The sequence below is a fragment of the Haemorhous mexicanus genome, chromosome 11 (assembly GCF_027477595.1).
Source record: "Haemorhous mexicanus isolate bHaeMex1 chromosome 11, bHaeMex1.pri, whole genome shotgun sequence".
Classification (NCBI taxonomy): domain Eukaryota; kingdom Metazoa; phylum Chordata; class Aves; order Passeriformes; family Fringillidae; genus Haemorhous; species Haemorhous mexicanus.
This window is the reverse complement of record NC_082351.1, coordinates 6131493-6150132: the sequence shown is the minus strand read 5'-3', so window position 1 is coordinate 6150132 and position 18640 is coordinate 6131493. Positions and strand designations below refer to the sequence as shown.

General features: G+C 44.8%; 1 protein-coding gene across 1 annotated transcript in view; it reads left to right on the top strand.

The window, feature by feature from the left end:
- SLC6A11 (solute carrier family 6 member 11) overlaps nucleotides 1–18640 on the top strand; it is a 105313-nt gene that overhangs the window by 74388 nt on the left and 12285 nt on the right. The window contains exon 7 of the mRNA XM_059856150.1: nucleotides 13347–13450. Coding sequence (XP_059712133.1) covers nucleotides 13347–13450 — 104 coding nt within the window. The remainder of the gene's footprint in view (nucleotides 1–13346; nucleotides 13451–18640) is intronic.

Below are 18640 nucleotides of genomic sequence, written 5' to 3'. Positions count from 1 at the left end.
CTCAGCTTTTGGCTTTTCTATTTTCACATTCTGTGCTGCTTTAGTGTGTGGGGTCTGGGCTCCATATGAGGGGATGGTGAGCTCTGCACAGAGCAGGGAGACAAAACAATTCCTGCTCCAGCTGGGCACCAAGGACAAATGATCCAGATCTCAGCCCAGGAGCACAAACCCCGTGGGCTGGAGAGAGAAAAACGAGCAGGGTGGGAGTGCCTGGGCTAAAGCTGGGCTGGGACAATGAACTGCAAGGTGCAAATGGAGCAGAGCTGATCCCAGGGAGAGACCCCGTGTCCATTTTGGGGCCATTTTGGTTCATCTTGGGTGCAGCCCTGGCTGGGCTCTGGTGCTGCCCAAGGTGGATCCATGGAGGAGATCCTTGGAATCAATCCCTGCTTTATTCCTTAACTCTGCCCAGCCTCTGTTCCAGGGCAGCCCTCACAAGGCATCCAGGGCACATTTTAGCAGAGCTGTTTCCACCAGGGCTGGGCTCCCCCTGGATTGCTGGTTCTGTCCCATCCTCACCCCAGGAATGAAGCAGAGCTATCAGAGCTCATTGCAGGGTCCAACCCAGGGGAAAAAAAACTGTACTATTGGTATGCAAAACCAAAGCACTCCCAGCTACCCCTTGACAAAATTGTCCAGTTGAAGAAAGTTCTTTTTATCAGTTATGAGGTGTTTGTTGTATACCTGAAATCACAATTGACACCTCATTGACACCCAAGGTCATGCAGGGATCTTAGCAGGGAACTTCTCTTTCTTTGGGACAGTTTATCCAAGGGGACAGTCTCTGGATAAGTTTATTTTCCCCCATTTTCTGGATAAGTTTATTTTCCCTTATTTTCTCCACCCCAGTGCCACCTTCAGGGCTCCCTTGGCAGCTTTGTCCTCTAAGGGGTTTCTGAGGGGAACAGAGCTCTAATGAACACAGTTAAACTTAGGTGAGACAAACTTTGATTTACTGCTTAGAAAATTAAAATATATTCTTGCAGGCTGTTTTTTTATTTAGATGAGTATTTATAGCATGCATTTGATTACTTCAACCCAGCTCAATTTTAAGGTCTTTATAATGTAGGGGATGAGTTTTTGTTTTTTTTTAATTTTTACTCTGCATATTGTGTCCTCAAGCCCATTATTTGCCAAATGCTACATTGGAGTAGTAGAATATATTTATATATTAACTCTTCACATATTTAATTTAGCCTAAGAAATATTTCTGCAAGCAAAAGAAGCTGATAAATCAGGCTTTTAGTTGCATTTCTTGTTTTCATGAATTCTAATTCAGCAGAATCCATCAAGGTAAAATCCAGGTTCCTGGAAATTGATGGGAGAATTTCCTTTGAATTTTGTGCTCTAACATGGCAGAAGCTTCCCCTACTTGAAATGCAAAAATGCAAAATTTTCAAGCATTCAGTAGTGAGGCAGCAGATTCTTTATTTTCTGAGCACCCATTTTTTCCATTTTTTAAAACTGCAGAGTGCTAAATGTAAGTTTATCTCACACAGAGACATTTGAGGGTGATGAATTATGGAAATAGGCAAAATATGGAGCTGGAGAAGAACCTCCAGAACTTGAAGTGCTCTGGGATCTTCAGGGCTCGCTGGAAATCCCTGGGGGTTCCTGAAGAGCAGGAAAAACCCCAGTGGAGTGGTTTTCATTCCTCCCATAAGAAACAGAGAAAACAGGCTCCTCTGAAGGAGGGAACTGCAGAGTTTTGGGGAAAAACAAAGCTTTTGATGTGTGACCTTGTGTGGTGGTGCAAGGGCTTTGTTCTGCAGGCAGCAGCTCTGTTTCCCCAGCAGAAACTGAGCCCACTCTGGGAGGATCTTTTGGGGTCAGATATTTATACAAAGCTCAGGCTGCTTCCAAGAAAAGGAAGGATTTAAGATCAAACTATCCTCAGCTTCTGTAACTGCATTTTCTTCTGTTTTGAGCAGTTTTTTAGATCCTCTGTTAGGAGTTCAGTTTATAGATAAGTATTCTTCAGGTAGCTTAAAAAGAATCCTTGAGAATTATTATTTTTAAAGAAGTTAGATTAAATACCATTTCACCTGATGTTTTATAACTCAAATTCAGCTTTCTCTTGATTTCTGATTGAAGCCTGTGAATAATGATCATAACCAAAACATTTCCCCTTTGCAAATACTTCAAATATCAGGCCTGGATGCTGTGTTTGACATCTCCAGTGTTCCTCAGCCTCAAGAGTGCTGAAAAAACTAAAGAGAGGGAGAGGAGTTAATACTAAAGCCACTGGAAAAAGGTTTTTTGTCAATGGGATATTACAGCTGAGCAGGTGTGTAATAAAAGTTGGGTATTTTGAAGTGATCAGCTTGGTGAGAGGAGATGGAACCCCACTGCCTTTGCTAATCTCCTGCATCCCCCTGAAAAGCTAAAGGCCAAACCCCAGAGCCCTGCTTTCTGGTAAATGCAACACAAATAGAATATTTTAATAAAAAACACCTTAAAACCATCTTGGTTTGGATTCAGAGCAGGGCAGAAATTACTCAGGGTCACCTCTCCATCAATGCCTCAGCTGAAGCAAGTGTAAATATTTTGAAACCCCTGTGAGTGCATTCTGGTGGGTGTGGGAGCTGCCAAATCTCTCATCCTGAGAGCACTTGTTGGTATTTTTTTCAGTAAAGTGGAACTCTAATCAACAACCTCATTTTAAAAATTAGTTGACTGCACTTCCTGCATTTATTTTAAAAAATTGAGCATCTTTATTTATCATTTATAGGAAATGACATTAACAGGCTGCCTAAAAGACCTGGTAAATTCTGGTGTCTCTGGGACTGAAAAGATAAGAAATGTACATGGAAATATACAAAATATGAAAGGAGAGAGAAAGACATTGGGTATTCTTTGGGCTTTTTCCATACCATCCACAGAATGAAAAAAAAAAAAAATTCTTTTATTTCTAAATGCCTTCAGCTTTATAGAGTGAAAGTGTAGGAGAAGGCAGAACTTTTGATGTTTTTAAGGCAAGAGGGTCCCCAGAAAACTGGACCATGGGGAGGCTCAGCAGTCAGGGTGGGATGCTTTTCTGTACCCAAAACACCCCATAATAATGCAAAGCATCCTCCTGCCCTGAACCTTTGCACTTAAGAGAAATGAAGAGTGAAGAAAAAGCTGCTTCTCCCAAGAGATATTGGGAATTCATGGTACTTGGCCTCTTAATGATACCTTTTAAAAGGAGATTTTGTGATTCAATATCAATGCCTTTCTAAAAATGTTTCCAGCTTGCCAGTTCCCAAAGCCAAGCTACCAATCCACTGAAGACAAGTTTTGTTTCCCATCACTCAGACACAAAATTGTTCCAGATACCTTCCCCCCCACCCCCCCCAAAATCATGTTATCATAAGGATAGAAAGGATTTTATCTCAATAATATCTCTGGGATATTCTGTGTACTTTACACTGGCAGGTATCTCCTTCCACGTGCTCCAGAGCTAAATTAATGGAAAGCTGATCCATATTTCAAGGGATTTGAATCCTGCCCTGAGAAAATGCTGGCAGGGAAGTGAATTCAGACCTCTGGATTTCCCTGTCTCCTGTTGTGCCAGGCTGAGTGAGGTCACTTTGAGGATGAAAATGAATCAAAGTGGAAATCAAAGGCACTTTCAGACCCCTCAGGACCCTGCTCTGGGTTTGGTTCTGCCCTTCCCACAGGCACTCACTGATCCCTGCCCTCTGGAGGGAGCATTCCAGCCCCTCTTTGCCCAGCCAGCACTCTGCACTGGAGGGGGATCTTTGGATAAAGTTTATTTATTGTTTCAACCTAGGCACCACCACAAAGTGGTTTGGGTTGGAAAGGATCTTACAGATCATCCAGTGCCACCCCCTGTTGTGGACAGGACACCTTCCACTGTCCCAGGCTGCTCCCAATCTCCATCCAACCTGGCCTTGGACACCTCCAGGGATCCAGGGGCAGCCACAGCTGCTCTGGAAACCTGTGCCAGGATTTTCTGCCCCCTCCTCTCAGTGAACACCTGGAGTAATTACACATCCTCTGAACAGAGAGACACATGGTTCTCCAGGAAAATCCTGGGGAGCTGTGTAGGAGCTGTAAGAAACTCAGAGGAAAGGATTCAAACAATTATTCTCTCTCTTTCTGTAACTGTTGTTTATAGCTTTGGCTCTCCAGAGTGTGCTGTTCATGGTTATAGTGTGAGAGAAAACTGCAAAAGGCCAATCAGGTCTTAGCCCAGCGTTGTTTCTAGAAGAACTGTAGATTTCTAATAATAAAGTGTCTTTTCACACCTTCTGATGATGGAGTCTGTCGGGGTCTCTCTAGCTGGTCACAGTGACCCTGAGAAAAGTCTGAAAGTCTCTTTTCCCAGCCCAGTGCTTGAAGAAGGAGTCAGAGCTCTTCATTTCTCGGTCCCAAGGTTGCTTATTGTTTCTTATCTATAAAATTTTCTCCCTGTCCCGCTGAGGTCCTCTCAGCTGGACAGCCAGAGGCACTCTGCCTGCCCCCAGGGCAGTGTTATCTTTTTATACTACAAACTACGTGTGCAATATTTACAGTTATTTTCCAATCCCTATCACCTATGTTAGACAGTGAGCTTCTCCTCTAAACCAATCCAAAAGTGCCAACATCACCACTGAAAGTGGAGGCAGAGAAGGAGAAGAAGAAGAAGGAGAAGAAGAAGAAGAAGAAGAAGAAGAAGAAGAAGAAGAAGAAGAAGAAGAAGAAGAAGAAGAAGAAGAAGAAGAAGACGAAGAAGGAGAAGAAGAAGGAGAAGAAGAAGGAGAAGAAGAAGAAGAAGGAGAAGAAGAAGAAGAAGGAGAAGAAGAAGAAGAAGAAGAAGAAGAAGAAGAAGAAGAAGAAGAAAGGCTAGACACACCCAAATCCCTCCATCTTGTCCCCCAAAACCCCCATACCAAAAATCTTAAAACCTATATTTACACCCTGTGAGTACTTTATTATTACATTATCTAAACTGCTGTGGCTTTTATCTCTTCATGTAAAGGTGGCAATTTGCTCCATGGTTGGTAATCGACCCCACTGGTGTTCTGGGCTGTGTGCCAGGGTCTCTGAGCCCCCTGGCAGGGGTCCTGGACACTTTGGACTCCCAGAGGGATGTCCTGAGTTCTGACAGGAGTCTGTATCACCTTTAGCTGTCCTGATACCCTTTCAGTGCTAAACACCCTCATGATTTCCTCAGGGGGGCACAAGTGCACCTTGTGCCTGCTCCTCCTCCTGGAGTCACACCAAGGCAACCAAGACACCCCTACCTTTTGGATTGAGGAGTGTAGGAATACTTTACTCATGAAAAGCAGTGAGAGGGAAGAAAATAATTGCTCCTGTGAGTCCCTGAAGGATCCTCAGAGCCTGCTTTGCTCCAGCACTCGATTTTCCAAATTGGATGCTGCCACAGGAACATGCAACTGGTGTGGCTCCAGTATGGAGGAAGGTGCTGTCCCATTTTAACTGGGTGGTACTTGGCTGGCAACCCCCCCCGGGGAAATTAGCATTTCAATACCTGTAAATGATCCCAGCTCCAGCGCTGGCCTCCAAAGGCAGCAATGAATAAACAAAACTCCAGTCTTTAGGTCCTTCTTCTCCCGAGTTTCCATTCTCCCAATGAATTTACTGTATTCAGCCCTCTGGAAGTGACATTAGCAGAAGGTAGCAGAGAGAGTGCCTAGCAACCCACAGAAACCCCAAAGAGAGGTGGAAAGGAAGTGATTTTCATGTAATTATTCACCCCTACAAAAGCTGCTGTCAGGTAGACACTAGAAACATAGCTGTTTTATTCTTCCCCTAACCTACTTTGAATCTTTTGAGAATCACTACCATGAAAGAGAGGGAAAAAGAGCTTAATTCAGCCATTTTCTGCCTGGCCGTTTAAGTGCTGTTTTCCTGCTCTAATGAAGGCTCTGCTTTCAGAAGCTGTGTTGTTTAGAAAGCCCTGGGTAGTAAACTTCAGCCACAAGCTCGCTCCTGCATCCAAAACTCACCATTTCTGTTGCTGCTTCCCCACAATGCACAGCTCATATTTTGTTTGGGTTTAATTCCCCATTTAATGGCATTTCCCACTGAGCTGGGAGAGATAAATTAATTTTTTTTTTCTTCCAAGAAGTCATTTAGGGACAGGGGGCAGGGGCTAAAGAGCTTAATTTATTTTAGGTAACGTGGCTGGTGCCAGGCTGCTTGGATGGACCCAGTGGGGTTTTTTTTCCTTTTTTTTCTTCAGCCAGGCACCCCAGCTTTGCCCTCAGCCACAACTCCTTGGAGCTATGGCTGCTTGGAGATAACTGAGGGATATTTTTGGGCTGTTCTTGCCATCTGGAGGAGCCTGGAGGAGCTGAGCTTCACTTGGCCAGCATCACACCAAACACTCCTACATTTATGGCTGTCACAGGGCTGCCACTTCCAGCAGCCCCAGGCACATCTGCAGTGGATAGTCTGATTTATCTCCTCATTTTTCACTGCTAGCAAAGGCTCAGTAAATGCAGAGAGGATAAAAGATGTTGAAAGCTGCCTTTTAAAGGGCTGTATCCATTGGAAAAGAAATATATTTAGCAGAGATTGTGTTTGTTGAAGCAGCGACATCCAGAGTTGTTTGTGATAAAAAGCATTTTAAAAATTCTCAGGGCTTTCACCTGTGTCTGTAGCTAAAGTAATATTCTGCTTTGAAATTGTATTATAACAGTCTCTTACTGACTGGGTGTTCCAAGTGGAAAACTATTTTCATACTCAGCAAAAAGATTTCATTGGGACCCCAGGGATTAACTGCTTTAATTTTACAAAATAACTTCTTTTGTCTGATTTTTAAACACAAAATGTCTCTTAAATTAACTGTGTTCAGAAGATTTGTAGTCCTTTTTTTTTTTAATTATACATGTACCAAGAATATTTTATAGTCAAATTAATTTTCATATTTGCCACATTTTTAGTCAAATATGATAAGCTATAACTAAACTAAACTATTATAAACTATATGATAAGCTATAACTAAACTAAACTGTTATAAACTATGCAGGTACAACAACTGTGTTGACCATGTGGGAAAATGAAGATAATAAAGTTTATTCTTCCCTGTTGGATTTTGCCTGCAGGATTGATAGGAGTGAGAAATAATCAGTGTGCTGCTAGTCAGGGAACAGGGAATGCATGCAAGGAATGGATTTATTCCCTCTGAATTCCCTCTGCATCCCCCAAGTGTTTGGGTTGTTTTGTGAATAGAACAGAACCTTGACCCCTGTATTCTGAATTTTGGCAGCTGCACAGCCCAGACACTCAGCTGATTTCTGTGTTCACTGCTATTTAAGACAAAATTTCTCTTGATGGCAGGAGAGTGACTGGAGAGTAAATGCAAACTGGTTTGGTTTTATTCTCCTGCCTCTGCCCAGGGATTTGGGCTGCTGGCAGTGAACTGTGGTTTGTTCTTTGTGCACAATCCAAAGGTGCTGCACCTTCCTGCTCAGCTGGGCAGATGTGGTGCCTCAGCCTCTCCTGCATCCCTTTCACACAGCACCCTGCACTGAAAACACCCAGACTGCAGCTCTGCCTGCCTTCCTGCGGGTGTCATGGGAATATAGAACATTTTTCAGCCTGAGGAACATGGGGAGTGTGAAAGGAAGCAGCCAGGTGTGGATCTGTTGCCTCCCTCCCAGGGTGTGCAGCTCCCTCTCTCCCCCCCTGCTGCCACACCCAACAGAGAAGGCTGTGTTGTGCTTGGATGTTCTTTATCATGAAAAAACAGAGGGAAAAAAATCACTTTATTGGAATAAGAACAGAGGTAAAATGCTCAGTCCTCCACTGCTATCTCAGAGCTTCATTTCAGTATTATTCCTGGAATATATTTATAAATATACATAAAGATGGGGCCTGTAGCAGAGGAGTGTAATAAAATGCAATTTAGGGAATGGCTCTTTTCATTGCACATTACAGCAGAATGAATCTCTGCTCCCCTAGTGTCACCAAAAGTTCAGCTTGGGGATAAAATTGTCCTTTATTGGAGAGACCTGGGATGTAAGACTGGAAAAGGGAGTGTTGTAAATAGGAAATATTAAAGCTTGCTGTGTTGGCAACTTCAGCAAGGTCAGAGCACCCTGGTGGCATCTGTTTGTCCATGTGAGTGAACTCTGAATTTTTGGGGAGGTTCCCAGCAGGAGCAGCCCATGTTTCCTGTGGGTGAAAACAGCAATTCCCCCTGGATTTGAATCCCAGCTCCTCTCAGTCAGGTGCTCCTGCTGGGCACTGGAAGCAGCTCCAGTGACCCACTGATGGAACAAAACTTCCCAGGATGCTGGAGATGAAAGCACAGGGTGGAATTGGGACTTTGTCTTCTTCCCAAAGCTGTTAGAAACTGCGTTTTTTATCCTATTTTTTTTAGCATTTATTTTGGCTTTTTATTTTAGCATTTATTTCTATAGTTTATGTCAGAAATTGTTCTGAGCTCTTCCAGCAGCGCTTGGAGCTGAACCTCTCCCACCTCATTCCACAGGAGGGGAAGGAAGCCTTTCTTAGGGAGAGGTCTGGCAGGTACTTTTGCTTTGAAATGCTTTGATTCTCCAAAAGATTCTGTTAGTGCTCTTAATTAATCCTGTTGCTAATTGCCCCATGTCTGCTGGGGTCACTCTTCAAGTCAGGTGTTCCCTCAAGGTCAAGCCTTCACATTTTGATGGTTTCCTGCAGTCCTGTCATACCTGAACCTCTCTGGCAACAGGTTGTTTTATTCAGGCATTTGTGATAAAATTCTGCAGCTATTCTATGCCCTAACCTTGAAATTTCATTTATTATCTCCTGACAGCCACGGCTTTATTTTCAAAATTCTCATTTGAAACGAAAGGCAAGCTGCTTTTTAAAATACAAACACTGCTGAGGTTCATCAAAAAGTAATGAATAATTTAAATTAAAAGAAAACCTGGAGTGATTGCTTGTTCTCTGATAACAAAATGGGAAATAAATGACTGTCAATATTTGGAACATCATGTTTTAAAGAGCAAGCACAGGTTTTAGCTGGTCTGTGAGCTCTCCCATATTCTCAGGCAGTGCTTCATGATGGGATTGTCATTTACACTCTGGAATGAAGGATGCTTTCAGCTTTGGTGTTCAACATCACTGTTAAGAATGAGAAAAAAAAAAAAGGGGATATTTATGCAGATCCCAGCCAGTGCTTGGGCTTCAATGTGAAATTAATATTTTGATTTTGACAGGAATTCTCAAGGGAGCAAACAGAGCTGTGTGGGCTGTAGGAAAGGCCAGGCACAGACAGAAAACCAATATATTGATTTTATTTACTGGGAGAACCCTCCTGGTGTTCCACTGCTCCTGTTCCCATGGAGACCCTTGGATGTGGCAGCTCCCCCAGCTCAGCCATGGCTCTGGAACCCCAGACTGTCACCTGGGCAGTGTCCCAGGGACCTGTGAGATGGAATTTTCAGAAACCTGTGAGATAGAATTTAGAATGCTGCCAAAAGAGAACGGGGGACGTGTGTGCTGCTTTACCCCCACGAGAGAAGCTGCACAGCAGCCCCTGGGCTGACAAATGAACCTTCTCAGGGGACAACAGAATATATTTTCTTTTTTTTAAAAAAAGCCCTGCCTGTCTTTTGGGGGGATCAGACTGAAAATAGCTGCCTGATTTTCCCGTGTTGCCCAGACATGGAGCAATTTTTACACAATTTTTTTTTTTTTACACAACTAGAAAAAAATTATTGAGTTATTCAGCTGTTTGTCATGGAGGAAGTGCCAGTAAGAGTCAGAGTGTCCTGGGAGATGCTTCCTGCATCCACAGAGAGATTTCATAACAGCTGCACTGGAGCTTGTTCAAAATACATCCAGAGAGCACAGAAAGCAAAGGAAGGTACAAAGTTAGAGAAACCCCTGGAATTGGAGATATTGTGGTTTTTATTCCATGATTTTGGTTTTTTTCCAAAAGAAACAACAATCCCAGGAATTGTTTTTTATTCCACCTGAAGGAATTGCTTTTTTTTCCAGGCATGATGGAAATAATCAACATCAACACATCCCAGGTTGTCCCTGAGGTCTCTGCTTTGCTCAGGCACTCAGCTCAGCTCAGGACAGTTATGCAGTAGTTTGTTTTATCCCTCTCCCCCCTTGCTTGGCCCTCTAAATTCACTGCATAAGGTTTGATCATCACAAAAGCTCTGGCTCAGCCTTGCAAAGGGACTTATTTCTGCACTGGCCATGTGCTTCAGACCCCTCATTTATTTTATTTTCAGTGTATGGCATGACTCCATCTTACTGACAGCAAGACATTTATATTTGGCTGAAATGAGGGGCTGTCACTCTTCTGGGGATTTTCACTCTGCTTTGTTAAACTCTGGGGTTTTTTAATTGTTCAAGAAGTGACTTTAATTCACTTCATCTGCAGCAGTAACTTTCTCCTTTGCTTTGGGCACCCATTAGGGGACAGCCAAGTCAAGGAGCATGTGAGAAAAGGTTGCCTGAAGTGATTTATGGACACAACATCCCATGGAAACTGTATGGCAGGGACATGAAAAGAACCTAATTCTCCAGAGCAGAGCTCTGTTGTCTGCACTACAGCACTTCCCCCTCCTTTCTTCCTTCTCCAGCTTTCACTGCAGGAGCTACAAAGGAGGCAGGGCATCCTCCAGACAGCAGCATCCTGTGTTTGGCCAGCTCCATTCATCTCCCTGGGCACAGAGAACAGCCATGGAAATGGAGATTGTGTCCTAGACCTGCCACAAGAAGGCCAAATTGAGGTTACCCACACAGACTTAAAATGGGGGCGTTGCCAGACTCGAGAGGTGGATGCTGCAGAGCAGCACTTTCCATTCTTAGCAGAAAATGCTCCTATTTATTGTTTTGTAAGGTTCTGTGCTTTGAAATCGTGATTTTTCAAATATTAGGGTTGGTTATCAAAGTTTTTGAGCTTTAGTTGTGAGTTTTGGCATGAAAACTTTTAATATGAGTTGAATAAAGCTAAAAAAGTTTTTTCCATCCTTTAATGTAGGAGCAGAAAGAAACTAGAAAGCAGCTCCAATCCCAAGTGTGTGAGTGCTAAATTGAATTTATTATCACTGACCTAAGGGTTCTCAAGGCCCACATTTCATGAAGCACCCACAGGGTGTTCTCTGGTGTTCTCAGGTCCTTTCCTCATGGCAGAGAAGAATTGAGCTGTGTCACCTTTCAGACAAAAGTCCTCTTTGGTCCCAGCTGCTGCCCCAGGTCCTCCTCTGTGTCCCTGCTCTCCAGAATGTCATTGCTCTGCATGGAAAGGGGAACAGCTCCTGGTTTAAGGCAGACTCAGCTCTCAGAAATATCCCATAATGGTTTTGTGGCTGGAAGCTGGGCAGGTGGCACTTGGGTGGCACCTGGATTTGGGATTGGTGTCTACAGGAGCCCATCACATTGGAATGAGAACAACTTCCCCTGAGGTGCCCTTTGGGCATGAGCAAACTGGGGTGACACAGGCTAATGAGCAGTCAGACTAATGAACAATCAGACTAATGAACAATCAGGCTAATGAACAATTTGAGACCTCACCAAATCCTCCTGCCATGAACTGAGCTCTGCAGTCTGAGGCTAAATGTCAGATAGTCCCTGGCTGCTGGGGAAGGAGGTGGAGAACTGATCTGAAATGTCATTTTCAGGGCTTGAAAGTGTTGGTGTGTCTGGCAGTTTTCACCAGGGTTTCTCCAGCTCTCGGGTTTTTCAGCCACAGAAAATCTACCTGTGGTTTCTAAATGTATGTTCCTGATTGCCACTTTGCTGATCACTTCTTGCCATTTTAGAAACCTGAAAGAATGAAATGTCACTTGTCCTCTGAGCATACAACCCAAAAGAAGCTATACAGGTTGCATTATTCCATTCAGCAAAAAGAATTGCTTCTCCATTCCTATTTAAACACCAGCCCCAAGTTCTGAGGGAATTTCCAGACTGATGTCATAGGGGAAGGGAAGGGAAGGGGAAGGGGAAGGGGAAGGGGAAGGGGAAGGGAAGGGAAGGGAAGGGAAGGGGAAGGGGAAAGGGAAGGGGAAGGATCCATGTGCTGATCCAGTTTCCCAGCTTTTGGCTGGGCCCCAGCAGAAGGAGCATTTTCAGCTGACCCAGGCTCCTCACAGCTTTTTGGGAGCTTCCAGTCTTGTTAAAGAGCCTGTCTGTCAGAAGCCTCTGTGTGTGCTGCTTTCCTGGTGAAGCTCTGGGATGCAACCAGCTGTGTCTTATTCGGGGTGACAGCAACGAAACCCTTTAAGCCTCTGATGTAAATCAAATGTGATCTTAATGTTATTTCCAAACAGAAACACTCAACAGCTCCAGAGAGCAAGGTCTCACTTGATCAGCTGTAAAACAAACACATCCCCTTTGTGTGCTTAGGAGGATTTGATGGCTGGTATTAGTACTGAAATCATCCCTGTGCTCCCTCTTCCCTGGCTCCAATTCCAGCAGGAATGGCTGCACAGCCACTGCCTCTGATCATCACTCAGGTTTGGTGTTTTGGCTGCTCTGATGTAACAAAGGACTTCAAGAGATCATTTATCCCAGGAAACCAGGAGCAGGATTTTACTGGATGGCAGCTCTGTGGGTTTGGGTTCTCCATATCCAGGATTTTAAGGGGTACCTTCAGCTGCAGTGGGAACACACCCACACTGGTCAGGTGAAATAAATGGCTTTGCTGCAATACTGTTAGAGTAAAATGAACCTGCTCATTCATGTTCTGAGGTTACTCTGAGGAGAAGAATCTCACTGGGAGAACTCAGGCTTCCTTTTTTCTGATTTCAAATTGTTTGCATCACTTTAGGATACAAATGTTCCCACAATGGCATTACAAAGCTACTGACTCATTAAGCTCTACAGAACTTTTATTTGTTGATTGTACAGTGACCAGAGCTGTAACTTTGTGTCTGTTGGATCCACTAGATTTTGCTGAAAACATTCTTTCCCTGGATAAGTTATCCCTTCTTTCCCCAGATTAATTTATGTATTATCTGTATTTATGTATGATCTTATTATGTATTTATGTGCTATAGGAATAGCACAATTTGTCTTTAGAGCATTTATTCACACTACATTTTTAAATTTGAATAAATAACTGTCTAATGGGAGTGAGGTAAATGCAGGTGATTCTATTTATGCTGCAATTACTAAAACTATCTGAAAGCCATTAATGAATGTAATGGGTGAGGTTCTTTAGGAATTCTGTCTCCCTTTAGGCTGAGCCTATAAAGTCCAGCTGGGATGGGGAGAGGAATTTCCCTCTCAGCACATTATTTTGTTCAAGATTATGATTTGTAAAAGCTTTGCCAGACCCTCTGAACCTGCCGAGGCACCAGTGCAGATTTGCAGCCCCCATTTGGCAGCAGGGTGGCTTCTCCTGGCTGCTCTCTGAAGCTCTCCCTGCTCTCTGTCTCCAGGTGTGGGTGGATGCTGGCACACAGATCTTCTTCTCCTACGCCATCTGCTTGGGGTGCCTGACAGCCCTGGGGAGCTACAACAACTACAACAACAACTGCTACAGGTAACACCCTCCAGCCTGCAGTTCTGCTCTTGGGGGGGCTTTTGGAATCACTTCCCTTCCCATTTTTCCATTCATAACCATAAGCACAAATGTGGTTTTGTAGGACAGAGATCTGTCATGTTCCTTGGAACTGCTCCAGAGGAACTCAGCTCTAAAATGTGGTGTTTTCACCCCCTTTGGTCAAATCTGAGCCTTCCACAGCCCCTCAGCACACACAGAGGGAGAAATTCCATGTGAAATGCAGGATTTCAGACAGGTATCATTAAATGTGTGGGCATTGTTTAAGCTGCTCTTTGAAAAGTACTACGAGAAATTGTCATTAAAAATCCCCTCAGTTTGGTCCATGCTCTGACTGTCACTTGTCCCCATTTTTTGGGAAGTTTGCAGTCCCCAGCCCAGAGGGAATGAGGGGCATTTCCTGGCTTATCTCTGTATTCCCAAGGAGAGAATTGCCAACGACTTCAGGAGGTTTTCATCTCTCCTGAGTCAATGCCCAAAGGATTGATTTGCACAAAATCCCTGTTCCACAATTCTGGTATAGGCAGCAATATGAGCATTAGTCTTTTCTTCTGGAATTCATGAGTATTGAATCCTTTTTCTTAAAATTCCTACAAGGACAGTTTGGTTGTAGTGACTCCATTAAGATCAGACAAAGAATTCATATTTCATTTTTCTGTAAAGGAAATAACACAGACCAAAAGCGAAAGAATCCTAAACCAACCACCCACAAACCCCCACATTTATTTAAATTCTAAATTAAAATTTTACTTGGAGACCTCAGGAGGCCGCTTTAGGAAATGCTCCTTCTTTCCATGTCTTAGCAAGACAAAATGTTTTGCTGCAGAAAGGGGTGAGTCCCCTAAAACCTTCAGAGCTGCTGCTAATGAACCTTTTCCCTAATTAGCTGGAGCAAAGACACCACTCCTCTCTTATTCAGTTTTATTTATATTTCCTTCCAGCTGTATCCCAGCTAGAAACAGTCAGTGCCTCAAGGAGTGCAGGAATTTCCTGAGGTTTCTATTTTTTTTACAAAAAGCAGGAGTTTGGATTCATGGAATTTTCTTTCCTTCTCCCTGACCCTGGGGCTCAGCTGGTAGAACTCTGCTCTGAAGTTCCAGAGCAGGATGCTGCAGCCAAACACCTTCTACTCCATCCAGGCTCCACAATTCCCCTCACAAAACATTTCCCAAATTTCCCAGCTAGGAAATAGAGGTTAATGTGTCCTGACATGTGATTTTTAATGAGTCTGAGGGGAGGGGGAGGACTGCAGTGAAGAGCAGAATGTGGCCAGGCTGGGCAGGGCAAAAGATGAACAGAGCTCTGATGTGAGAACTACAATTTTGTATTCTAACCAGCGTTATTTGAAATAATAAAATCAAGCTGGGGGTTTTTTTCTCCTGCAATTCCCACAGTCTGACTGCAGCATCAGTGTTTTCTGCTCATTTTTACTCCATTTATTTTTTCCCTAAGGGAAGTAATGGCAAGAGGTATTTCAGTGGGAAATGGGAAAGCTTGAACTGCACATGGCCCTTGTGAATTTAAAGGTTTTAATTTAAAGAATTTAAAGATTTAGACCTGATTTAATTCATTATTGTGGTAAATGAATTGCCAAAGCCACTACATGTCTTTGAATGGGAAATGAATTTTGATCATCCTTGCCTGTCTTTCATTGAAAAACATAAAAGCTGCTCCTCCCTGGGTGTCCTAGAGTTTGGATCCCAAGTGACTCCTCTGAGAAGGGAAAACCCTGGCAGTGTTTCCCCACAGGGATCACAGACATGTACTGGTGTTTCTTCTGGTCTTTGTCCACCTCAGAATCCCAAATCCATTGCCAGGCACAAGTCCAGGGTCAGCTCCCCTGGTCCCACTGTGGAGCAGGAGATGAAGGAGTGATCTCACACGGGGACAGGAGATCAAGGAGTGATCTCACACAGGGACAGGAGATGAAGGAGTGATCTCACACAGGGGCAGGAGATCAAGGAGTGATCTCACACATGGACAGGAGATGAAGGAGTGATCTCACACAGGGACAGGAGATGGAGGAGAGATCTCACACAGGGACAGGAGATGAAGGAGTGATCTCACACGGGGACAGGAGATGGAGGAGTGATCTCACACAGGGACAGGAGATCAAGGAGTGATCTCACACAGGGACAGGAGATCAAGGAGTGATCTCACACGGGGACAGGAGATCAAGGAGTGATCTCACACGGGGACAGGAGATCAAGGAGTGATCTCACACAGGGACAGGAGATCGAGGAGTGATCTCACACAGGGACAGGAGATGAAGGAGTGATCTCACACAGGGACAGGAGATCAAGGAGTGATCTCACACAGGGACAGGAGATGAAGGAGTGATCTCACACAGGGACAGGATATAAAGGAGTGATCTCACACGGGGACAGGAGATGGAGGAGTGATCTCACACGGGGACAGGAGATGGAGGAGTGATCTCACACGGGGACAGGAGATGGAGTGATCTCACACAGGGACAGGAGATGAAGGAGTGATCTCACACAGGGACAGGAGATGGAGGAGAGATCTCACACAGGGACAGGAGATGAAGGAGTGATCTCACACGGGGACAGGAGATGAAGGAGTGATCTCACACAGGGACAGGAGATGGAGGAGTGATCTCACACAGGGACAGGAGATCAAGGAGTGATCTCACACAGGGACAGGAGATGAAGGAGTGATCTCACACGGGGACAGGAGATGGAGTGATCTCACACGGGGACAGGAGATCGAGGAGTGATCTCACACAGGGACAGGAGATGGAGGAGTGATCTCACACAGGGACAGGAGATGAAGGAGTGATCTCACACAGGGGCAGGAGATCAAGGAGTGATCTCACACATGGACAGGAGATGAAGGAGTGATCTCACACAGGGACAGGAGATGGAGGAGAGATCTCACACAGGGACAGGAGATGAAGGAGTGATCTCACACGGGGACAGGAGATGAAGGAGTGATCTCACACAGGGACAGGAGATCAAGGAGAGATCTCACACAGGGACAGGAGATGGAGTGATCTCACACGGGGACAGGAGATGAAGGAGTGATCTCACACGGGGACAGGAGATGAAGGAGTGATCTCACACAGGGACAGGAGATGGAGGAGTGATCTCACACGGGGACAGGAGATGAAGGAGAGATCTCACACAGGGACAGGAGATGAAGGAGTGATCTCACACAGGGACAGGAGATCAAGGAGAGATCTCACACAGGGACAGGAGATGAAGGAGTGATCTCACACATGGACAGGAGATCAAGGAGTGATCTCACACAGGGACAAAACTTTTAAGACCTGAAGATTTGTCCTTTGTCAAGTTTCTAGTCTAGGAGGAAAAGAGAAATGGGAATTTCTCAGTTGGGTCTTGAGGAATCCATAAAGGCAAGGGAGGGACTGGAGGGATGCCAGGGGTGCTGTGGGCTCAGAGAGGCTCCTTAGGAAGGCAGGATGAATTTTCAGAAGTGTCCTGCCTGTCAGGCAGGGAGAGGAGAAGTAATGCACACCTTGAATTATTCAGATGATTGGCAGGAGTTTAATTTGGAAGAAAGTGAAGTTTTCATAAAAATTTGAAGTTTTCCTTTCACTTGAAATCAGTCTGGGCTTCAGTCAGGCTCTGATGTCCTCCTGCCAAGGGTGCACATCAAAAATTCATGTTGCCCTTCCCATGGTTCCTGAGCATTTGTGTTTTAAAACTCATTGGTTTCACAATCAATGGATCCAGATCCCCCTTCTGGTTTTTCTTCCCATAGCAGAAAAAAATCCCTGAACTACAGGGTACTTCTGCCTCTGGGATAAAAACCAGGAGCTAAGGGGTTGGTAGAACTCCTGCAAAGCCAAGGGAAGGGAAACTGGAGGTTGTATTTTTATGAGGGTCCCCAGAGAAGCTGTGTTCAGTCTGTGGCTGCCTCTCTGGAATGAAACCACTCAGCTGGGGTGGTGTTATCTGAAATGAACAGGAACTCACTGGCTGGAGGGGATGAAAATCCCCTTTTTTCCATTTCCTTGGAGAATTGTGGAGAATTGTCCTGGAGATAGTTTGTACCATGCTGCTGAGGTTTGCCAGTCCCCTGAGAGAGGAGATCCCTGGGATCCTCTTGTTCTCTGGGGTTGTCCAGCTGGGCTCTGCCCCACTTTAAGGGGCTGATGCTTTGTGCAGGCTGCCCTAGAGCAGAGGCTGGATGGAGTTAAGGAATAAAGCAGGGATTGATTCCAAGGATCTCCTCCATGGATCCACCTTGGGCAGCACCAGAGCCCAGCCAGGGCTGCACCCAAGATGAACCAAAATGGCCCCAAAATGGACACGGGGTCTCTCCCTGGGATCAGCTCTGCTCCATTTGCACCTTGCAGTTCATTGTCCCAGCCCAGCTTTAGCCCAGGCACTCCCACCCTGCTTGTTTTTCTCTCTCCAGCCCACGAGGTTTGTGCTCCTGGGCTGAGGTTTGGCTCATTTGTCCTTGGTGCCCAGCTGGAGCAGGAATTGTTTTGTCTGCCTGCTCTGTGCAGAGCTCACCATCCCCTGATGTGAAGCCCAGACCCACACACTAAAGCAGCACAGAATGTGAAAAATAGAAAAGCCAAACCCTGAGGCATCACTGCCAGGGGCTTCAGCCTTTATCTCCCACTCAGAACCAGCAGCTCTCCAATACCCTGTGCCACAGAATTCCTCAGAAGGAAATATCTTGTTCAGACTGCATTTGAAGCAGGGAATTATCTAAAGCAAATCTTATCTGAAGAAAACAGCCCGTGCCCAGTGGAGGCATCATCTGGCTGCATCCCCCCAAAGCAGGAGCTCTCTTTTCCCTCCAGAGGATTATAAAATTCATCTTTCTGACCTCTCTTATCAACAGGGCTTCATCACACTCAGTTTCAATTTCTTGGTGTTGAACTCACCAGTTCCTGAGGTGAGAGAGGTGGGGTGAGAGTCCCTCCAGAGCTCTTCAGAGCTGACATTCACTCAGAAGGTCAGGAAGGGGCTGATTTTTCTTTTTTTTTTTGTACCTCTGCTAAGCACAATGGCCTCTGTGCTCCTCAGTCCTTTATTTTGGATTGTTATTTTGCTTTAAGACATCCAAAGTGTAGAACTGGCCTGGCTGTGCATAACTACAGGGAGAATTTCATGTGAAAAGCAAACAAATAAAGGTTGGAATTGTATTTTCAGCAAGTATTTCCGTGCAAAT